The sequence below is a fragment of the Drepanopeziza brunnea genome, assembly GCF_022702325.1.
Source record: "Drepanopeziza brunnea f. sp. 'multigermtubi' strain 214-2 chromosome Unknown ctg3, whole genome shotgun sequence".
Classification (NCBI taxonomy): domain Eukaryota; kingdom Fungi; phylum Ascomycota; class Leotiomycetes; order Helotiales; family Drepanopezizaceae; genus Drepanopeziza; species Drepanopeziza brunnea.
This window is the reverse complement of record NW_027094066.1, coordinates 1,197,479-1,220,403: the sequence shown is the minus strand read 5'-3', so window position 1 is coordinate 1,220,403 and position 22,925 is coordinate 1,197,479. Positions and strand designations below refer to the sequence as shown.

The following is a 22,925-nucleotide window of genomic DNA, read 5'->3' as shown; positions in this document are numbered from 1 at the left end:
ATTGCTAATATCCTTCACGCTAGAAGCCTGTCGGGATTGAAAGGATGGAGTTGTTGGCTGGCTTGTGTTGTCTGTGTACAGGTCGTTTTTGAGTTGAGAGGATGGGGAAGCTTGTGGTGTGTGCTGTGTTTGTGTATGGATGAATTGATGTGTGGGTTAGGGGTTTGCGGAGCTATAGATAGATGGATAGATCATGCGAGTAGTTGTGGTGGAGAAGAAGAAGAGATAAATACTAAGAGTTCTTTACCCGTGTGTCTAGTCTATTCCCATGCGTATACATGTGAGCTATGGGTACTTTGTTGGAGCATCGATTGTGAGGCTACACCGTCGTATTAGCTTCGCTGCTATACCTGCGGATTGATGGGTGCGCCGGGGCTTCCAACCTGCTAAATTTCACTTGACACGAGATGTGAGTCTCAATAAGCAGGATGCATACGAACATACCGGTAGTGTGTTTGTGTGAGGAACACCAACCAACCAGATCTCTACCGGTTGTATCGGTTGTATCCAAGATTCTCCAGCCTCGAACCTTGAGGCGGAGAAGATGCGGAGCGTGATGTTTTTTGTTTTTTTTTTTTCCCTTTTATTTTCCCTTTTATTTTCATGTTCATGTTTATATACGAGGTAGGTATACAGGGTAGGTATAAGGGGTAGATGTAAGGAGTAGGTTTAGGGAGTAGATCAGATCCTAGTCGCGGGTTGTGGGCTTGAGGGGGGGGAGGAGGGAAGAGAAGAGGGGGAGAGGGGGAGATGTAAAGGAATAGGGAAGAGGGAAGAGGGTGACTGATTGAGTGGTGAACTTATTTTTTCTATTTTTTGAGAGGGGGGATGGGGATGTGTGTACCGGTATGTCTATGTGGGTACGGTAGGTTCAGTTGACGCTTGCGCCACATGTACCGGTAGTGGTACTTACTGCATCGATCGAGGCGCATAAGAGCTTTACGGCGGTGCTGGCCGATTTATTTTGGAAGGCGCGTTGATATCTATGTCTCTTGTATGTAGACGGGTAAGGGAGAGGTAGGTATGCTCTGCCGAAGAAGATATTCGTCTCTTTTATTGGGGGATTGATTGATTGGTTATATGGGGAGGTTTCGTCGCTATATGCGTGGGCTAGGTTAGAGATCGATATTCATGTATGTATGCATGTACGTAGTATGTGTGTATGTATGTATGTATGTATGTATGTATTAGGTTTCATATTTGAGAGACTGTTCGTCGTTTGCTTTACAAATCTGCTGCCTTTGGTCCGAAAGGGTGTTGCTACTTACTGGCTTACTGGATTGTATTACTACACTCCGTCGGGAATATGATATGCATTATGAACGCGCTGTGCTAGGTCACGGCATCCTGGAATCTGAGCTACTCTTTTAAATGAAGTTTTGACGGATTTCCCGAATCTAGTTCTTATTTAAGTGCTGTAGAGGATCTATGCCACAATCTTTTCTTCGCGGTCCGGTGAGAACCTGCGAATAGAGAGGATTCATCTGAATCTTCAGAACAACCTGGACTACCCGGGTGGAGGTCAAAAGAGGTAGCATACAACGCTACTAGACGTATAGCATTCTCTCCGAGAAGAGATTCCCATAGTCTAATATGCAAGCATCGACTCCGAGGAGGAATTTCCAATGGATGAAGCTCCGTCGACGAGGATGTCCAAGGCAATAAATAGGCATTTCGAACATTGCAGAGAAACCCCAGCTTGCACCCATAAAAATATAGAAATCGCAAAGCGTCTTGTTGCGCAGCCAATTACTTGCAGCTTTCGGTCTCCCGGTACGTAGATATTCGTCTCGTTTACTCTGTACTCCGTAAGTGAGCACTCGCTCCTGCAACCCCACCCGCCGGCGCCTTAAGCGTCCCGAGCCTCAACCAATCGGGTAAATGATTCCGTCTACCACACACACCGTCTTTCCTTCTTGGCCCGCGAAAATTTTGAGTATCAATACATAACAGCATTCTCGCCGCCTTCCTATCGAATCCGATAAATGGATTCAGTAACCGGGCATATGGTTTAGTGGTATAATACTCCCTTAGCATGCAGCGTCGCCTGGCAACGTCACACGTGGGAGTGGTCCTGGGTTCGATTCCCAGTTTGTCCAACAAGTTTCACTTGGTTCAATTCCAAGATTATCTCCCCATTACTTTTTTATGTTTTCTTGCTACTGGTTGACCTTTTCGTGTTCAAGTATACAGTGACACGATTATATATATATATGTGCATATATCTTTTTGGCCCTTTTTGCTTATGAGAAGAATTTTATTTCATGCTAATTTTTTTTCATACAGGCGGGAAAAGAACCGGTGTGCGCTCGCTTATCTATACTTATAGCAGAAGGAGAGCAGTGCAGTTTCAACTCTCAAACGTCCGATTCCTACCCATCTATCTATCCGCATTCATACGCCGGGCCAGGCAATAGATGGAAAATTGCATCCTCCTCTAGGTATCTAGCTGCGTACTTTACCAGCTTAGTATAAGCTTCTTCACCCCGCCCCACCCCCTTCCCCCCTCTCTCTCTGGATAACCAACCAACTCTCCATCTCTCTCTCTCTGAAGACCTACGAATGCATTTCTTTCCCTTGTCGTTCGTTCCGCGTTCCGAGATCATCATTATCGTTGGTGAAGGAATATATATATTTCTTAGCTATATATATATGCCTGTTTGTTTATGTCTAGTTCCTTGTAACGCATCGCATCGCATCGCATCAGCTCGCACGGGTCGCAAGCCTGCCAGCAAAGGAAGCACAGCAAGGGACCCACCCGAAGCCACAGCAGACATCGCCCAAAGTACTACCTTGAGGCTCGTTCAACGTCTCCTGACCGTCGTCGCGAGGCATTTGGCGTCAAACAGCCTTTTCAACAGCGACCTTACGCTCCAGAAACCCCTCTTGCCATTCCGGCCATTGATTCCATCACTTCGGCATATCAGGCTGGAAAAGAAGATGCGATGGCGGAGAGATTCGGTTTTACTGATAGAGTTGCTCAAAAACTACCACAGATCATTCGACCTGTCATTCAACGTATCATTGAGCCAAGGAACATTGTGTCCTATGCACGTATGGAGCCGCACTATGCCGAGCGTCCCAGAATAATCAAGCCTCCTCGATAAATCAATGACCACCATGTTGTTAATGATTTGCGCTCGGTCGAGGATAGCTTTATTATCAACAGACAACGGCAGGCTGAAGAATACATCAGCCGGAGGGATTTCAACCGAAGGGAGCTTGATCAAAAGGAGACTGAAGGAGGAAACTTGAACGGAGAAGACTTGATCGTAGAACGATTGAACTTGATCGAAGACAACTTGATTTTGAACGAAGACCGCTCGAACCAAGACCACACCTGTTGGATTGTCGAGCCAGCGATTTTGAGCGAAGGCCACTTGAGAGGCCCAAGCTCTTCGAAAGGAGACATAGCGAGATCCGGCTCGAGTACGCGAGACCGATCGAGGCCAGGCAAGACTACTCCGATCTCGGTCGCCCATCGAGAGAGACTCCTCGAGGCATCGGAGCCCGCCGAGTAACACCTAGAGACTCTCGCCCTTTTCCACCAACTGCTCCAGCGCGACGCTACCCTCTAGCACATCAAGCTTGGACGGCTGATAATTGACCGTTCTCTGCTGGATGCTGTTTTCCATCCTTCATGCCTCTCGATGGGACCGCAAAGAGCAAAGAGGAGGGTTTGAAAATGATGGCGCTGTGAAGGTTTTCACAAGGACCTGGAGTTCGTGTTTGGCGTTTTGGGGTATGAGAGGAGGATTTTCATGTCGCTCGATTGACATCCTGCATGGTTTTGGTTCGATGAATGTTTCATGGACTAAGAAGGCAGTAAAAGGCTCATAATTTGACGACATGACTTTGAAAATCTTTCTCATCCGAAGCAATGCCATGGATTAGTAAAAGTAGCACCGAACCATCTCGCTTCGGTTACCTTCTGATTTGCTCGTCCCAAGAGAAACGATTATGTGCTGTAGGTGAGCTGTCTTTTTCCGTGAGCGTGTTGATGGGAGTGCAGGAGACCGCCTTCGCTCTGAGGGCGTTTCTTGCATGAATGCCGGGGTATTGGAGCGGATGCCACAAATCGCACAAGCTGCTGGCTATGCGTCTCGCTTAATGCGAGTTCGCCGCTGGCAATATGATGCGGGGGACATTCGAACTGCGGAATCCACCTATTCTTTGCATTCTTGGCTGCCAAATTGATGACTGAAAATCCTCATCGGTAACCATTGGCTTCGCAAGCCATAGTTCTGAAGAGCCTCGTGCTTTGGCTTAGGGCGATATCCCAGGATAGGCGTGGGGTCGAGTCGTCGGTTGGTTGTATTTATTAAAGTCTGGCGGACTATAAGCGTAGCATGCGCTCCTCGTCATGGGACCTCCCAAAGGGTACGGAGACGTGCAAAGCTGAGGGTTTATATACAATCCATCAAATCGATCTTCCAAGGGCCAAACCCTTGCGCAGCTGTAATCTTCTCTTGGATCGACCTAATATCACCTTATTATACCCCAGAATGCAATTCAAAAGAGTGTCAAATCGAAACGAGTAAGTCGTCGGTAAACCTGGGTAGAGAGGAAAATAGGTCGGATGAGTTGAAATTGAAGAGTCGTGGCAAAGAATCTGCCACAATAGCCTCGTGCTGTACAGATCAAGGCACAACGACGACTGTTGTGACCAGCATAGGTAGGTGATATTATGCCTTCAGATATGCCCAGCGATTTCCACAGGAGAAGTGACGCTTGTTCGAAGGATAGAGCCCAGATTGAGAAGGGGGGCCGTTCTGAGACCGGTATTAATACCAGACCAAGTCCACAAGCGTTCAGCGACTTTGAGAATATCACCAGATAAGAGCGGATGCAATGGCACGCGTAGTGATCTCGAAACAAGTAAGAGAGGATCAGACGGATTCGTTGCTCGAAACTTATATTCGAGAGTATGCTTCCGGACGTGCTGCTTTCGGAATTAGCGGCTTCCTCATCGCTAACATCCAAAGAGACAATAGATCCTGTAAGGAGAAAGCTTCAGGGGACGTCCCGAGAAGCGATTGAAGCAATCCTTCGAGATCCAGCCCGTCCTGGATAGGCATATCTAGATGCGACCTCGCAAGATGTGACCATAAGGTAGGTACTGAACCGGAATGGTACATCGTTGTCGGTATACCGGTGAAAAATTAGGAGCCTCGAGAACTTGGACTCGACTCCGTAGATAGAGATTCTACCCAGCTTCCAAGACAGGATACTGAGCTCATCCTTCACGGGAAGAATGGAGTCGGTACCTCCGAAGCCGACGATCCATCTTTGCCTTTTCGGCGGCCAATAGGATGACTGAGGAATATTCAGTCTCATCAGCCGTTGATTTCGTCCAAACACCATCCGAGCGACGTTGTTCTTTTACGCATAATAACGCGTGGGATATGATCCTCAGGAAAACAACAGGAAGACAGACAGGATCATATGATCTGAAGACCCTTAGCGAGACTTTTCGGCTGTTCCACGGCTCCTTCTTTTTGGCGGGGCAAAACTGCCCCGCCTATGGAACCACAACAACTATAGCTCGTACATAGCTCCGACTTGATCAAGTCCATCAATCCATTTGCAAACTTCAAAAATTCTTTGCTAACTCACTCCTACAAACTCGCTCCAGCTATTCCTCTGTCCATAACCGCAATCATGCCTCGCCAGTTCTTCGTCGGTGGTAACTTCAAGATGTCAGTAACCCCTCGGTTGGTGGGGGTGGGCTAGAGGGGCTGAAATCTTGATGGCGAGAAGCTGAACCCATGGGATATAATAGGAACGGCTCAGTCGAGCAGATCAAGAAGATCATTTCAGTTATCAATGAGGCCAAGTTGGACCCCAACACTGGTCAGGAGTCCTGTTCTACTGCTGCCTTGAAGCTACCCGTCACACAGCCAGAGCATGATTTTTGGTCTGCTGAATAGCTTCCAACCACGTCTATCAAAACAAACAGCTTCAGACTTTGCGTGAATATCTGCTAATCTGCGAACAAAAATTAGAGGTCGTTATTGCCCCTCCCTCCCTCTACCTCCTCCTCGCCCGCGAGCATCTCAAGCCCGGCCTCGAAGTCGCCGCCCAGAACGTCTTCGACAAGCCTAACGGCGCCTTCACCGGCGAGATCTCCGTCGAACAGCTCAAGGACAGCAACATCGGCTGGACCCTCCTGGGCCACTCGGAGCGCCGCGTCATCCTGCAAGAAGACGACACCTTCGTCGCCAGCAAGACCAAGGCTGCGCTCGACGGTGGCATCAGCGTCATCTTCTGCTGCGGCGAGTCTCTGGAGCAGCGCGAGAGCAACCTAACCATCAAGGTCGTGACTGCGCAGCTGAAGGCTATCAAGGACAAGGTGCAGGACTGGAGCAAGATTGTCATTGCGTACGAGCCGATCTGGGCTATTGGGACTGGAAAGGTTGCCAGCACGGAGCAGGCGCAGGAGGTTCACGCTGCCATTCGTAAGTGGCTGAAGGAGGAGGTGAGCGAGAAGGCGGCCGAGGAGACGAGAATCATCTACGGTGGAAGTGTGAGCGAGAAGAACTGCAAAGATCTGGCTAAGCAGGCTGATATCGATGGGTTCTTGGTTGGAGGTGCTTCCCTCAAGCCCGCTTGTAAGTTTCCCCTCGTGAATGTCTTTGGTGGGTAGCGTCGCTAACTGGTGCAGTTGTGGATATCATCAACAGTCACTTGTGACTGCATTGCAATGGGAATAAACACTCACTCACGGCTGTAAATAAAACTACGAGTGATACGACATCTCCATTTCTAGTTTAAGCCGTAGAAAATGTATTACTTCACGTCTAAATTTGAATACCCTTTGTGACGATCGTCTAAGACATCAAGCAACATTTATTTGCACAGGAAGCCTGGTGAAGCCTGGTGAAGCCTGGTGAGGCGTATTAATGCAGACCCAGCCCTTTATAATAAGACAACCTCTTGCCCTTATCTCACAACTTAGCTCAAAACCCTCCTATCACATCAAGTCCCTTTCAACATCTAAAGTTACACCAAACCCAACCTATCTACCCACTCACAAATCCCCCCTTCCCACCCAGGTTTTCAAAAGTCACAAACTACTCACCATCCAAAGTAACTCAGCCAGACTAAACTCTCAACCGCCGGACCTGAAGAGCTGTCAATAAGAGCTGTTACCTACCACCACCAAAGAGCTCGAAAAACGATTGGGAATTCTTCGAGAAGGGATCTCATCTGATAGTATCTATGTTGTAAGGCCGCCATTATGCGTAACGCTTCTACCGATTTAGAGGGGGAGTCAGTGGCAGAGAGAGAAAAGCAGCAAGAAAAACAGCTTAAGGGAATATGTGACTGCGTGATTTGACAGGATCGTGACTCGTTTGCGCCGCATGTATCGCTAGCTAGCTGTACAGCCTAGGTAAGTACCCATTTCGATGATGTTGAAAGGAATGGAAACGAGTGGGCTAGGGAAGGAGGGAGGGAGCGAGGGAGGAGTGAGGGATTTGGTATATATGTAGATGCATGCCAATTCTTTGTAATGCCAACGATATATTGACATTACATGCATTACATACAGAGACAGATCCAGACCAGGCCAGGCCAAAGCTTCCACGTTTCATCTCATTCTATCTAGCCTAGCATGCCTCTTTCCAAACCAGGATGGTTGATACTAGAGGAAGGAAATGGATGATGACCTTGAAGATGCATGAGCCGCTCGCACCTAGTCTTCGAACCTCAGGTTGCGAGACTTCTTCGGCGCATGAGTGGACGAGGCCATCTCTGGCTCTCTGGCTCGCTTCTTATTCTTCTTCTCCCTTTGGCGTTTGAGCCGTTCAGCCTGCTTTCGTGCCTCGGCACCGAAATCAGGACATGCTGTGCTCGCACTATTGATCTTGACTGTCGTCTTGGTCGTCGTCTTGGTTCGCTGACTTCCGGGGGGGCGATACTCGGGGTCTTCTTCGGACTCGGAATCGGGAGCGAGGTCGATATGGTGCTTCCCTTGAGAGCTTGGAGGAGCTGGCTGGTATCGCTTTTCTTGCGAGCTAGCGGGCTGGAATTGGAAGCCCTGGATGCGTCGCGTGACTGAGGTTGTGGTAGTGGAGACTGAGCGCGGGTTCTTAGGTTGCTGTTGACGGTGTTGAACGGGGCTTGAGTCTGTCCATGAAGAATCGTTACGAGGCCCAGCTCTGCTTTGGGCTGGAATAACGACTTGGATAGCAGAGTTGCGGAGGCCCTCATCGTACGTCTCGATCACCTCGGTGGTGTTCTCTCGCTCCACGATTTCAATCCCTTCCGTAAGCACATTGCGTCGACGTTGGTTGTGAAGTCCTACAGTCTCGATGTCCTCACTGAAACCACGGTGCCCATCTTGATCCTCGATCTGCGAGGCAAATCTATCGAATGTAATCCAGCCTGTTTTGTTTTTTACGGGCTCGAGTTCGCCGAGGTTCTGCATGACTCGAATGTTGAATTTGATGCCGGTATATTCTTCGATGAGCTTCTTGATTTCCAGGCAAGGGTTGCATGGTGCTCTGGTAAGGAAGACCTCGGCTTCGATATCCTGGGCGAAATTGCGCAAGCGCCAGATCTCTCCTAGAAGCGCTCTGACTGGCTTGTCTCCTGCAATCTCCTTCGTTTTCTCACATGCGTACCAGAGCATGAGGCGGATCTCAACGTGAGAGGCACTAGCGTGTCCCTTTTCCTTACCGTGACGCTTCTCGAAGGGATGGCCAGGGAAATGATGATTGTGAAATTCGCCCCATCTTTGAACCTCTTTCGTCCACAAAGCGGAGTCGAGGACGTTGGGGTGTGGCTCGTTGCACGCCATCCATCCTGGAAGGGCGTATTTGAGGGGAAAGCTGTCGCCTTGGTGACGAACAAAGCCGGCGACTTTGCCTCGGGCGAGGCGCATATTGCCTTGAATCACCCTAGTTGAAGAAAGAAGTTAGTAAATGCTTGAAGGTAAATCTTGCAGATCAAGTGAGAATAAAGCTAGACTTACTCAACGGGACGAAGGATGTATAGTTCCCTATTTGGGCCTTGGTGGGCGAAGTACTGGTCGAAAAGGTGAATTATCTCTGGCGTTTCACCTTGCTGCGCGCTCTCTGGTGCTGGCGGAGAAAGCAAGGCAACGAGTTTTGCTCGGCAATCCAAGAGCTCATCATTGTTTCTAGACCCAGGGAGTTTGATGATTCTCTCAATCTCGTCCTTGTCTCCCAATGAAGATAGAAGAGCCGCCGTAGCTCGAAGGGCTACGAGGACATCTTTCTCCTTGCGAATATCAGCCAGGGAGGGCTTCTTTACTCGCTGCACTACTGGTACGACCTGATACGCCAGCTCGTCTTCATCGTCGGAAGGTTCTTCAGAGTCATTGTCCGTTGTCGGTGGTGGTGCTCGCGTCTTGTTCTTGTTCTTGTTCTTCACGGTGGAGGTCTGTGGGAATCGAGGAGCTTCAAGGGGGGCAGGCTCGTCGTCTGTGTCTCCGATGTCAATTATTTCTTGACGGCGATCACGTCCCCGAGTGTCAGTAACTTTCTTCTTGCTTGAGTGGCGGGCCATCTTCGATGTTAGGGATTCTTCATGAGCAGAAGACAGCAAAGGCAAGAAGGAAGTACTGGTGGTGGGGTTGTAAGGTTGTGAGGAGGTGTTGTGCGTGGGTGGTGAAGTGGTGAAAGGCAAAAGTAGTAGAGGTTTGACGCGGAGTGTTCTTAAAGAAAGCGCGGGCAAAGGCGAACTGGTGCTCGCTTCGCGTGTTTTGGCGTGTTTCGTTCTGGGAAGGCGCGCGGCGCGTCAGAGGAACCCGACCAACTCACCTTCCCGGGATTTGCTTACCCTACTTATAGAATTGCAAAGCAACGGGGAGTACTTCTACTTGAGCAGTAGCAGAGCGATGGCGAAGCTTCACAGTCGTTGGTGCTAAGTCGAGATTGAGGCGAGACAATCTCTCTAGACTTGATGATTGTGGTTGAGAGTTGAAGAGGAAGGTCGTGGTTGAGAATTGCAAAGAAGAGGTGATTTTCGAGAAAAGAACAGCGCCGTGGGGATTATAAGCTAGGATGCCGAACCTTTCGCTGGTGAATTTCTTCCTCCTTCACTCGGCGTTCGTCTGACCCACCACGGCTGATCACCTTCCCCGTCTTACAACATCACCTCTCAACTCTCTCTACTTGAAACCCGATAGTAATCTCCTCCCTCGAGAACCCAGCGTGAATAACGATTCGTACTCTTGAGGTTTTTGTCGAAAACAGGTGAAGGGCACCGTTCCGCTACTACTCTGGGCAATGCTCCTCGCTTCAAACTCGACATGCCGGGATTTGAAGAACAGACTATGGGCGAGTACTGCAGTTGAAACTCCAACTAAGGCAGGTAATAGTAGTAGTAGTAGTAACTGTATTGATTTCCGTCAAGCGGGTTGCAGACGAGAGCCTGCCGCTCTGGGACCTCTCATCGGTACTGGGACGTGCCAAATCACAGTTACATGCAATTCGAGCAGAACAATTCTTCAGAAAATAACTCAATACAGTATAACAGAGCTATTATTGATCGGGCCTTTCCTTCAGACATAGGATTACAAAAATAAAGCGCGACTTGTAAACTCTAGAGTTTGAGTTATACAGTCACGGCAAAAGGCAACTCCAAACCGAGGTCAACTGATAGATGAAAGCAAATATATCCAAACTGAGAACGCCGCGAGTCTCAGACAGGCCTTTGACGCCCAAGTACAAGCTTACTGTAAATAAAAATCATATCAGATAAGGACCCAAAAGGGGCCCGGATACGGGTAGGAGAGACTCCTTAGCCGACCACTGTAGTATACGAGGAGCGGCGCGTACCCAGTTTTTTCCTCGACAACATACGTTGCTAGCGTATGAGAGGGAAGGAAGAAAAGCAAGCACTCAGCGTTTTCAGCATCTGGAGTAGATCTCAATTAAGGCAGGTAGAGGTCCAGAGAGGGCCCGAGATAGGCCAGACATTCATACCAGGAAAGGGTATTAAGGGCAGTTGATTGGTTGCTCTCTTGCATCCTGCAGGCTGAGGCATTGGCACCAACTACCGCCTGCTTTGTGCCAACCAAAAAAATGCATCTGAGCAGAGCACACAACACGAACTCGATAATAACGACCAGGGCTCTCTCACCTCCGATGGTTCCGGTATCAGCAAAAGAAGACTACATCAGATCTGATATCGAGCAACTTGAGAATTCCAAGAACATCAGCTAGGGATCACAAGAATACAGGAAGATTTTGAGATTGTGGGTGAGATCAGACATGCACTCTGGCTTTAGAATTTTTTATTCCTTGTACACCGTGCTTCCATGCAGCAAGACCCAAGCCCAAACGACCCAAATGCAGTGTATTTACTCGTCGTCATCCTCGCTCTCGTCAGCCTGCAAAATTTTAGTCTCGTCCGAAAGAACCAGTGGCATTTCACATTACCTCGACGGTGGTTTGAGCAATCCGATCCAAATCACGCTGTCCAGATTGTGTGATACGGCGACCTCCCTTGTCCTCATCCTGCTCCAAGACACCGATCTTCTCAAGAGCTTGCATGACCTTGCGGTCTACGCTTCCGGAGGCATCGACGTGGTGGGATGGGCGGGATCCACGGTTGCGGGTGGAGCCGTGAACCTTGCGAAGACGTCCAACACCGACGGTTTTTCTGAGGTAGACGTGGCGGGCGATCGAGGCAGCGCGGACGTAGAACCAATCGATGGATTGAGGTGGGAGCTCCTTCGCTGGGCCGGTCTTGACGGTGTCAACCCAACCTAGGGAGGGAAGTATCAGCATGAGAGATTCTGCGAGCGAAGGAAATGCGCGCTCATACCTGGGATAGGAAGCTTTCCCTGTCTCTTCAAGAAGGCAGCGTATGCCTCAATGAACTTTTGCGCCTGAGAAAACCCATCGAATCAGCATTATTCCGTCAGCAGAGGTCTTTGCGACCCCCTCACTCCTGCTCAATTGTATTCGAGAGTTCGACGTGATGCGCGCATATCGTCGGGTGGCAGTCCGTCCTTCTATTTTATAACCGGCAGATTCATTATACTTACATCGACATCGCGAACTGAGATTCCTCCGGCCATTTTTGCGGTGGACAGGATGTTCGAGAGATTGTCGTTGTGGTCGTGTTGGAGGTGTACAATACGGAGATGACCTTTGCGACATTTGAGAATGTGTGTTGGAAATTTAGACGAGGCGCTAAGCCAGAGCCAAGGTCATGTCACGTGAAGTTCGACATGGATGTTGTATATCCAGGGGAAATACCACGGAAACTTGATGGAGCGTGTTCAAGCAAGAGTTCCGAGCTTTCAGAGTGAAATACTTGCGGGCAGGACCTGTTGTCTCACTCCGTCTTAGAGCCCTGTATCTCCTCTCTCTTGCACCATCGCAAATCACCATTCGGAAGTCGGCGCGCCGTCACCATCAGCTTCTGCTTCGGCGGCTAGCCGTACGAAAATACCGCCGTGGGAAGATTTCTGGTGACTTTGGGAGAGGGGACTATGATGATCGCTAATAAATTAGACGTCCGAATAGAATATGGAAGGGCCTTCTGTAGATTGGAGGCTTCTGAGAGAAGACTTTGAGTTCCATCTCCTTCGATGCACACTGAGGCATCTCTGACTCTCGGTTTATTGTTTACAGGGGACTAGAGTTAGAGTAAAAATTGCATTGCATTCAGTAATAGTGTACCACCCATTCTCCCATTTCCCATGATCCATCCATCCAACAGCCCAATGCATCCAGAATAAGCAGTGGCACCCACCCCCCCAACCCCCCGAGCTTGAGTACCACCACCAGAAAACCAACGTGTGAAAGACTGAACTTGGATCATGAAAAGAAACCTACTTTGGTAAATTCTTAGTACCCACCACCGTATCCAGAACCAGGATATCCTCCTCCACCTCCACCATTATAGGGTGGCTGCTGTGGTGGGCCTGCTTGCCATCCTGGCGGAGGTGGTCCTTGTGGTCCTGGATAGAAGCCTCCTGGTCCAGGCCCTTGATCGTACGGAGCACCTGGACCACTGTAGTTTGGTTGCTGGTGATCAGGTGGGTACGGGGCGCTAGAAGGTGAGTACGGTGGAGCTCCGTGCGGTGGATAGTAGCCGGCAGGCGGGATCTGGAAGGATCCTTGTGACTGCTGAGGAGAATAGGGGGGGTTTATGTGCTCTGGGCGATGCTGCTGGTAGATTCCAGGGGGTGGGCCACCTGGGGAAGAGGTTGGACGGTCGTAGCTAGAGCTTCCTGGGCGCACGATGTTCGAGTAGCCGAATTGAGCCGGCTGGTGCATCATTCCTGGGCTGTTGGGTTGAGAAGATGGGGACATGTAGGAGTAGGATGAGGCTGAGCGTCCATCTTTCCCTTCCATAGCTCCGAGATCACGGCTACGAATCTCGGTCCAGATGGATCCGGAGGTCTTACCGTGGCCGCCGAGAGCACCATGATCGTGGGCATGATCCAGTCCTCTTGAGTTGGAGCCACCACCCTCGCCAGAGGCTTTGTGGTTATGGCCTGCTTTAACAGAGGCAGAGCTTAGGATTTGATTCAGCTGATGACGATCTGGTTGCTCGTCTACCCACTTTCGGACCGTGTTGAACATGTTTCTGTGGAGCTCGCACTGCTCGTCGCGGAGAGCGGGATGGTGGAAGGCACGGAGAATATCTCGCATAACCTCTCCAGTGGAAACACCAGGGTTCTCCCAAGCATAGAGCACTCGGCTGTTTCTGTGTTAGTATTTGATTGATCCGAGGACGGCAATGTGCTGACGAGGGCTTGGCACTTACGGTGTGACGTATTGAAGAATTGTTGTGGCCACACGGCCTGCAACGCCATTCAACTTGTTGGAGAAGTGATCCTTCGAAAGCATGGAGTGCGTGGGATTGGTGCAGTGAGCATCATTCCATGGCTCAAATTGCTGTTTAGCGCTATGTCAAATGTCAGTAGGTGAAAGAAGCGACGGTCTAGCATCTACTACATACCTGGCTTCGACGACAGTGGATGAACCATCCTTGAGAGACTTGGAGACAGCATCAATGATGGGTCTGATGAAAGGTGCCAGCAACGATAGCACAAACACTGTAAGCTTCTCGCTGATTTTCTCAACCAAAGCCTCCAAGCCTGGAATCTTGGCAATAGTAGCACTGATGGCCTTAACAACCTTATCTCTAAACTCGAGAATAGGGTAGATTCGCTTCGAAGTCTTGATAGGATCGAAACTCTCGCTCATTCCAGGAACTTGATTACTAGACTGTCCCAGATGGGAACCAGGTGGTCCAGCGAAAGAAGTCTCAACTCTACTTCTCGCCAGTGTATTTTGGTACTCCTGCTCAGCTGATGACTCTTGAAGGCTTCTGGCAGTTGAGGCAAGGCCGCCACCCATTCCGGGAACTTGAGATAGGAGCGAAACAAAGTCCGAGCCGCCACCTGAGCCAAAGAGTGTGCCTCTGCCAGCCTGAGCTTGCTCGGCCCCCTTGAGAGCAAGATCCATCTCTTCGACTTCTGTTTGGGTGAAGTGGTCGGTGGCCTCTCCGAGAACGGAATGGAGGAAGTCAACTGCGCCAAAAGTGCCCGTAACGAGAGGGTAGATGTGTTGGCCTCTGATGTTGATCTCAGTGGCAACGCCAGTATGAGGGAATACGTCTCGATAACCCAATTCGCGAAGGGCAAGTTCACAGTAATTGGTATGGGCACCAAAGTCTTCTAAGCAATGAAGTGCTTGCCCAAGACAACGAAGAGCCTCGCAAAGATCGGCCTCTTTGCCTTTGGAGCTGCCAGAACCATTTGTGTAGAGTCTTCCGAAGTGGATGCTTCTTTCCAAGCTGAATTTCACATAGCCTGTACTAGTAGCCCAACCACCACTCTCGTTGGCGATGTAGTTCTTCATTCCGGTATTCATATCAACCTCGAGTTCGATGGGTTGAACCGGGCCTCTGAGTCGGGAATCATATTGTCTTGCATCCTTGTCATCGGCGTATCCCTTTGGATTGTCGCTAGCACGAGACAGTCAGGATTTCTGTTGCGAGAAAAATACGTGATACTTCACAAGTCTTTCCGAGGTCTGGATTGGGATTCGGGCTTTTCCATGGCTTACATGTGCTCCTCAGGACGATAAGTTCCCAGTCTCTCTTCTGTGACTTCGAATTCCTCTGTGGCATAGCCAAAGGACAAGAAGCTCAGAACCCAGACCTAGTACGCATTGGTTAGTGATATCTTGCAGACGACAGAAGCCAATTAACTTACAAGAATTCGAATGGTGGGTGCTGAAACGCCTTTCAAGGAACCAACATCAACGGCTTGAGAGTAGTCACGGAGCCAGTTTCCAAAGTAAACTCGCTTTACCATCATAGAAGTCCACTTGTGACCCCGAATGAAAGCAATAGTCTTGAGCATATCCTCGATATCTGATGTTTCATTAGCCGAGGTATGGAGGGAAAGTCCAGAGCGATATCTGCACTGTGCCCATGAAGCTCTCTCAGATCGTATGATGCCGAGAGGTCTATTTCCGAAACCATAGGAATGTGAAAAGCCTCTAGCTTACTCGCTATGCCAAAACTTCACGGGCAGTTTTTGAAGGAAAGGCTAAGAACTCATTTACCTCCATGTCTGAAATTGCTTCCCTCTATTTGGGCGATCGAGGGGATGTTACCAGCGCCGAAGGCTGCAGCTGGGGTAGCGAACACTACAAGCAGCAAGCACGACAGAAGGACCCAAGATCCCGAAGTCATAGAGCCCGCTGCCATACTTAATTGCCAGGGCCGAGATGACGAATTTGTTGTCGGTAGAATTTGGAGTTGGAGCTCGAAGGGCAGGTAGCGGGTAAAGCTTGATGACGACCGAGTTGAGTTGAGAATCGGCGGGGTTTGGCGGGGTGGGTTCAAGTACCGGTACCGGTAAAAATATTACTCACCGAGCAATAACAAAGTACTTAAGGATGGAATGCGATCGTCCACTCTCTATGACACAGGTTATCGAGAAGAGATTATCTTGCCCCTTTGGCTTGAGTATCTTTATCTTATAGCATGGAGAGTAGTACCGTACCTATCACGACATGTGAATTAATCGTGATGGCAGAGTGGCTATTTTCCCTATAAGCCACAATGGAGCTGCTGAGATGCAAGCAGGGCAGTCCAGTCCAGCCCAGTCCGGTCCGGTCCGATCCAGTCCAGGTGATCAAGATCCAAAATAGTCCGTAATGACTGGAAAAAGTAGTGAAAGTATGAAGAAGAAGAAAAAACAAGAAAAAAGTAATGGAGTAAACATGATTCTGCTTGTCATGGGCCCCTTACCTGGGTACTCCTTACAGTAAGGTACCCACCCACCCCTGTGAGTCGGGTCGGCATTTTCGGATGGTTTGCCACTCCTCCGTAATTGACTGGCAGGAGATACAGTAAGTACCGGTAATCTCTTCTGGCGCATCGCATCCATTTCTCGCGATTGATTTATTATACAAAGTCGGAGTCTTCTCTTTCCCAAGACTCACGACCAACGTTCTCGTCTCTCTTCCTACAGTCAGTCCTGTGGTTACTCTTCCTCCTGGCCTTTCCTCCCTACATAGCCAGCCCGCCCTACTCGGTCGAACTATCCTCCGCTGCGCCCTCGATCCGATCCGAACCGAACATCATCACCGTCACATTCGAACCACCACATCCGAATCACCACTTTCGAACCACCACTTTCGAACCACCACCATCTCGAGACTCCCCTTATCCCTTCGGAAGCGCCTTCGAAAAATTGTCGTCATGTCCCCCTCACGCACGCTTCCAACCTTCCTGCAGGATGAGGTCGCGGTTCACAATACCGCGGAGAGTTGCTATGTTACGCTGGGTTCCCGTGTCTTTGACATCACGGACTTCCTGGACAGCCATCCTGGCGGGGGCGAACTCATTTTGGAGTATGGTGGCAAGGATATCACCGACATCTTGAAAGATCAGGACTCGCATACTCACTCGGAAGCGGCATATGAAGTACTGGCCGACTCTCTGGTCGGATTCGTCGCAACGCCGAAAGTGATGGATGCCGCCGTCGAGAGCCACAGCCCAGATCAGATTGTGCCTCTGCCCCCGATGTATGACGGATCGGGCGAAATAAAACAGAGCAATGCTCCCGATAGAATCCCAGTCTTTAAAGCTACTGGGATGTCCTCTGCAGAAGACCTATCAAGAGAGACGGATGTCATCGACGATTACAAGACGCACAAGTTCTTAGATCTCAACAAGCCCTTGCTGATGCAAGTATTCTTTGGGGGCTTCAGCAAGGATTTCTACCTCGAACAAATCCATCGACCACGTCATTACAAGGGAGGGGAATCGGCGCCGTTGTTCGGAAACTTTCTTGAGCCCCTTTCAAAGACTGCATGGTGGGTTGTGCCTACGATCTGGCTCCCGCCTGTCATGTATGGAACGTACGTCGCATCGAGAGGCTTTCCTACTATTGCCGCAGAGGCGGTTTATTGGTTCTTTGGCCTGTTCTTGTGGACCTTGATAGAATATGTTCTGCACAGATTCCTGTTTCATCTCGACACGTAAGTAAAGACTCGCGTACCGTTAAAATCCTCAAATCTGACCTGCACTAGATGGCTCCCCAACCATCGAGTTGCGCTGACCCTTCACTTCTTGCTACACGGCATTCATCATTACCTTCCTATGGACAAGCTTAGACTCGTCATGCCGCCCACGTTGTTCCTGGCTCTTGCTACGCCCTTCTGGAAGCTCGCCCATGCCATCTTCTATTGGGACTGGAATGTTGCAACGGCGGTTTTTTGCGGTGGGGTCTTCGGATACATCTGCTACGACTTGACACATTACTTCCTTCATCACCGCAATCTGCCATCATACTGGAGAGGGCTGAAGAGGTACCATTTGCAACATCACTTCATGGATTACGAGAACGGCTTCGGTGTCACGAGTAGATTCTGGGACGTCATATTCGGTACCCAACTCGCGCCCCCACCAGTCAAGGCTTTGTAGAAGTGCTTCAAATATGTATGGGCTTAAACGGTCAAGCAACGATGTAACGACTGGGGAAGAAAAGCTCAAATTGGGCGTTTGGTTATCCACGATATGGGTGTAAATAGGACGCTTCTTCTCCGTAGTCTTTTAATAATTAATGAGATTCAATTCACACATTGATGTGTTACCACGTGCATGAGAGAGAAAATGGCTTGCAAGTTGCCCAGTCCTGATGTTGGGCTGATACCGGTACTAGCCGGCCTTTAAACCACTAGCGCCGTCAAGCGACTGCCCCTCAAATCTCTTTCCTTCTCGCCAGTTGATGCAATGCCACCAGCCAACTAACAACGAACAAATCGATTCGACATCTATTGAGGTTTCTAAGTTCTTTCGGTCTCACACATCTCACACATCGATCGCTCTTATTTGGTACACATCATTGCCCTCAAAGTTACCAGGTTCAGGAATCCCCCCCTATTCATCATGTCCGCTCTCGACGTCGAGGCGCTCCTCGATTCGACCGCCAACGCCGCTCCAGCTGACCAGAACGGATCCGCGAAATTAAAGGATGCAGATGATCGTCATAAAAATGAGCGCAACGACCGCCGTGATCGAGAGCGTACTCGTGATGGAAGCAGAGACCGTGATCGCGACCGCAAGCGCCGTGACCGCAGCAGACCCAGAAGAGAGGCCAACGGAGATAAGGATCTGATTGGGACGCCTGGAAGTGACCATGGCAGTGCTCAGGGAAGTGTCAAGAGTAGGCGCAGAAGCCGAAGCCGTGAAGAAGATCGCCGACACTCACGCCGCCACAGAGACAGCCCCGACGAAGGTGGCCGGAGAGATGGTGATTTTTACAGAGGGAATGGTCGCACTCGCTCACGTTCCAGAAGCCCAAACAGATACTATCGTCCTCGAGGAGATCGCCGAGACAGAGATGATCACGAAGGTGGCAAGCCTAGAGAAGACCGCCGAACCAGAAATGAGGGACGACGAGCAAGTAGAAGCCCAAAGAGAGAGACTACACCCCCTTTGACTGAGGATGAGCGTGATCGCCGCACAGTCTTCGTCCAACAACTTGCTGCTCGTCTTAGGACTAAAGAACTAATTGCCTTTTTCGAGAAAGTTGGTCCTGTTAAGGAGGCTCAGATCGTCAAGGACAGAGTCAGTGGTAGATCCAAGGGGTAAGTAATCGCTTCTCTGCATCGGTTTTGTCTGCTAACGATTGGCCTAGTGTCGGCTACGTTGAGTTCAAGAACGAAGAATCGGTCCCTGCTGCTATTCAACTCACTGGTCAAAAGCTCCTAGGAATCCCTATCATTGCCCAGCTCACAGAAGCCGAGAAGAACCGCCAAGTCCGCAACCCCGAAGCAACCAGCAGTAACCCGAACCAGATCCCGTTCCATCGACTCTATGTGGGTAATATCCATTTCAGCATCACTGAAAGCGATTTGCAGAACGTTTTTGAACCTTTTGGAGAGCTCGAGTTTGTCCAGCTGCAAAAGGAGGAGCAGGGTCGCAGCAGAGGCTATGGATTTGTCCAGTATGTTCCCTAAGTCTCCTTCGTAGACTCAATACGCTAACATCTCCCAGGTTTCGAGATCCTAGTCAAGCTCGTGAGGCCTTGGAAAAGATGAATGGGTTTGATCTCGCGGGCCGACCAATTCGCGTGGGTCTTGGTAACGATAAGTTCACCCCTGAATCTACCGCCAGCCTTCTCCAGAGATTCCAGGGACAGAGCCACCAACAACAGTTCCAGGGTTCCGCATTCTCCGGTGCTGGCGGACGTGGTCCACAAGCAGCCAATGGAGGCAACTTCGATCGTGCGGGAGGCCGTGATAACGAAAAGAGCTCAGGAGGTGCTAGTGCCTTGGATGACACCGACGTTGGCGGGGTAAACTTCAACAACTATAGTCGAGATGCATTGATGAGGAAACTTGCCAGAACAGATGAACCAGCTCCCGCTACCAAGGGCCGTGACGAAAGACGAGAGGTTGTCAAACCAAAGACCGAGGCCAAGGCATTGCCAGTCAATGTCAACATGGCAAGCAGATGCGTAGTGCTCAAGAACATGTTCGACCCTGCAGAGTACGATACCCTCTTCTCCTTCAATAACAGCACTGCTGACAATCTCCGCAGAGAAGAAGGTGATTCCTGGGAAAAGGAGTTGGAGGATGACGTCCGCGCAGAGGCAGAGGAGAAATATGGCCACGTTGTTCACATTTCTCTAGATCCAAACTCCCAGGGTGACATCTACCTGAAGTTCGATCGGGTTCAAGGAGGCGAGAATGCCATCAAAGGTCTGAACGGCAGATACTTTGGTGGGCGGATGATCAGTGCTACACCTGTTGTGGATGCCGTCTACAGCAGTTTGTTTTCTCGAACACGCGCTATCTAAGCTGCTAATTCTGGCCCGTCCTGCTTGACTCTAGGGTCCTTTCGTGTACGTTTTCTCTCTTCTGGCATCCCTCTAAACTATGTCTCACGCTAATTTCTGCTTCTTCTAGGCTTCAAGTTAATTCGATCCCTCCACCACTCGCTCCTCTAGGTCTTCATCACTCCGCTACATTTCAGTCCCATCTACAGCTATTCCTGGCCTCTCCTGTCTTCGACTACCCAAAAACTTCGACGCAGTACACGAGTTTCGAGAGCCTCGCTGATATCTTGATCACTAGGGGATTTTCTTTCGCATGTTCCAGGGTCGGGTGTTCGAGCGAGATTACTGATTCTGCTGATTGCACACAGGCATTTTACTTGCACGCAGATAGGTATTTCTTGGGACGTTTTTCTTCTTCTGGCGTTCTACCGCGTGTTTCATAGCGAATACAAATATGCCTTCTAAGTTTCTCTATTTCTTGGTGATTCGTGAGAGTGATATAGCCTGGTCTGGCGTCAATTATGCGGCTCTAGAACGCATATGTAGATGGCGTCGTGCTCCGAGTCTGAACCTCTGCTCCAACTGTCTTTCATACCTACCTATGTAGGCATGCGGAAGAAGATGGCTGGATGGTATTCTTTCGCCGAGGGCTGGCCCGACCCAAAATGAGCGCGAGCTCTCAAAAAAAAGTTGGTTGGGATTATTCTCAGGTCCCTTCCTGTCAGGCGCTCGTTCTTTCACTCACGGGAGAGCACTCGGTCGGCGGATCACTCAAGGAGGAGAGGAGGAACGAGGGAACATGTAACTGGTGGTGGCGTTTGCGAGGTCAGTCGTTTAAATTTGATATTTTCACGGAGGTCTTCCGCAGGTCTCACGGAAGGGAACTTGGCTAATGGCCAATGCCGATACTGATACATACTTGGGTATGTGGTGTTTTTCTTTTTGAGGGGGGGGGGATGGTAGTTAGGTAGGTAGGTAGGTAGGTAGGTAGGTAGGTGAATGTCTTCTACGTAGATGGTTTTTGGGTTTCTTTGGTGAGAGACGGGATGGGATGGGAGACGGGTTGGTGGGTGTTGACGGAGAAGAGAGATTTAGGAGTGTGGAGTGTGGAGTGTGGAGTGTGGAGTGTTGCTTGCTTGCATGCTTGCTTGCATGATTTTTGGCTTATGGGTGGATGGATGGATGGATGGATGGATGGTTAAGATGGATCTTGTAGAATCTCATTTTTGTGCTCTCTCCCTCTCTCTCTTTTGGAGATTGGCTGGGTTCTTCTTGGGAATGGTGGTGGTATAAGGTAGGTAGGTAGATAGGTAGGCGGCTTTTGAGCTTTCTCATGAATATTTACTTCGTAACGGATTAAGAATTAATGGCTCGGGATCGATATGTAGGTGAATAGGGTACTGGTATCGACTCTCTATTTTTCTCTCTCTTTCCTGGGCAGGGAGAAATATGGAGGTATCACATTGCGGCTTTGCGTATTGGTTTTTGGCATATTTATTTGGGATTCAGTTTGAGAATGGAGATAGCTTAATATGGCAGGCAACGAGTTACCAAGGCTATTATTTACACTCTACTATTAACACTATCTGTTTGCTGAGATTGATGCCTCTATCTTAAAGGCATGATAATTCAATTGGTTATTGAAGTGATCGCTGAGTGGGTGGATTGATTAGATAAATTATCGAAAACGGTGATTCATGGCATTGGTTGTTCATTAACTAATATATCTTTGTAACACTCAAAATCGAAAACATCAATGGAGTTTCCATAGCCCCACCTCGTGCGTACAGGTTCTAGGATGTAATAGTAGGAGTTGACTTCACAACTTTAAGGTGAGGTCAACTCCCACCATTACTCACGACCACATCCTGCATGGAAACGGGAGAGGCTCTCGCATCCCGGGCTATCTTCGGTCCTATCTTATCCAGACCTCAAGACGTCGTTGATAATAGGATTTGACCTCAATTCTAGAGGGAAGGCCTTCAAAGTTGCGAGACTCCTATAAGTATTACCATTATCCTTTTATCTTGATCGCAGACGGCTAGCAATGCTATAATGGATCTTGTGAGTCATCTCCTCGTTGCGGCGGCATATTGTGCTCCGTACATGTGTCAAGATTGCTAACCGAGGATGCGGCTATTTGTTGTTTGCTTGACAGTTGAAATCTCTACACTTCAAGAGATGATGAATGAGAGAATGTATGCAGGAGATGACGCCTGAGGGTGTGTACAAATTGGGCAATGGATTGAGACCAAGTGGGTGCAGGGACGGTGCAGGCTGATCTGTTGCCTGAGATAGAGATAAAGGACGAGGAAGACGAGACAAGTGTCTGCGGTATACATACAACGCGATAGGGAAACATTGGTTGGATAAAGGGAATATTCTCCAGCCTAAGAGGTTGATCTGTTGCATATTGAGCTGGCTGCTGAATTGAAGAGCAGATTGAGGGGACCAGTGTCTATGATATCTAGACCAGCGTCCAGTATCTGTCTAAGTGGAACAATTGAAGGAGGGGATGTTTTCATTGAGCTCTGTTTGCATTTTCAGGGCATCTGTAGGACTCCTGGACATGGAGTCTTCAGATTGGAGTGCTATTGCACGCAAAATAGCTACCAAAGGGGCTGCAGCA

General features: G+C 49.4%; 6 protein-coding genes across 7 annotated transcripts; 3 read left to right on the top strand and 3 right to left on the bottom strand.

Moving 5' to 3' along the window:
* Positions 1-5,661: 5,661 nt before the first annotated feature.
* On the top strand, positions 5,662-6,693 carry L3040_002513 (uncharacterized protein; the record flags this gene model as incomplete). The annotated part of the gene is made up of 4 exons (XM_007290674.2): positions 5,662-5,699; positions 5,783-5,853; positions 6,006-6,611; positions 6,665-6,693. 4 exons carry the CDS (start codon positions 5,662-5,664, stop codon positions 6,691-6,693), a joined length of 744 nt encoding a protein of 247 aa, XP_007290736.2.
* Positions 6,694-7,696: 1,003 nt separating this feature from the next.
* L3040_002512 (uncharacterized protein) lies at positions 7,697-9,534 on the bottom strand (the record flags this gene model as incomplete). 2 transcript variants are annotated; one of them, XM_007290675.2, is made up of 2 exons in its annotated part: positions 7,697-8,903; positions 8,978-9,534. In XM_007290675.2, the coding sequence occupies 2 exons, from the start codon at positions 9,532-9,534 to the stop codon at positions 7,697-7,699; spliced, it is 1,764 nt and encodes a 587-aa protein (XP_007290737.2). The 2 variants fall into 2 exon arrangements, with proteins under 2 accessions (XP_007290737.2, XP_066012571.1); XM_066155582.1 differs by lacking the exon at positions 7,697-8,903 and having other exon boundaries at positions 8,974-9,534.
* Positions 9,535-11,332: 1,798 nt separating this feature from the next.
* Positions 11,333-12,055, bottom strand: L3040_002511 (40S ribosomal protein eS19; the record flags this gene model as incomplete). Its single annotated transcript, XM_007290676.1, has 4 exons — positions 11,333-11,362; positions 11,412-11,740; positions 11,800-11,863; positions 12,023-12,055. The coding sequence occupies 4 exons, from the start codon at positions 12,053-12,055 to the stop codon at positions 11,333-11,335; spliced, it is 456 nt and encodes a 151-aa protein (XP_007290738.1).
* A 775-nt stretch (positions 12,056-12,830) lies between these two features.
* L3040_002510 (uncharacterized protein) lies at positions 12,831-15,711 on the bottom strand (the record flags this gene model as incomplete). Its single annotated transcript, XM_007290677.2, has 6 exons — positions 12,831-13,689; positions 13,756-13,896; positions 13,951-14,961; positions 15,063-15,157; positions 15,212-15,372; positions 15,567-15,711. 6 exons carry the CDS (start codon positions 15,709-15,711, stop codon positions 12,831-12,833), a joined length of 2,412 nt encoding a protein of 803 aa, XP_007290739.2.
* A 999-nt stretch (positions 15,712-16,710) lies between these two features.
* On the top strand, positions 16,711-17,937 carry L3040_002509 (uncharacterized protein; the record flags this gene model as incomplete). The annotated part of the gene is made up of 2 exons (XM_007290678.2): positions 16,711-17,492; positions 17,544-17,937. The coding sequence occupies 2 exons, from the start codon at positions 16,711-16,713 to the stop codon at positions 17,935-17,937; spliced, it is 1,176 nt and encodes a 391-aa protein (XP_007290740.1).
* A 465-nt stretch (positions 17,938-18,402) lies between these two features.
* On the top strand, positions 18,403-20,438 carry L3040_002508 (uncharacterized protein; the record flags this gene model as incomplete). The annotated part of the gene is made up of 6 exons (XM_007290679.2): positions 18,403-19,103; positions 19,154-19,462; positions 19,513-20,007; positions 20,059-20,288; positions 20,352-20,362; positions 20,427-20,438. The coding sequence occupies 6 exons, from the start codon at positions 18,403-18,405 to the stop codon at positions 20,436-20,438; spliced, it is 1,758 nt and encodes a 585-aa protein (XP_007290741.2).
* Positions 20,439-22,925: the final 2,487 nt, after the last annotated feature.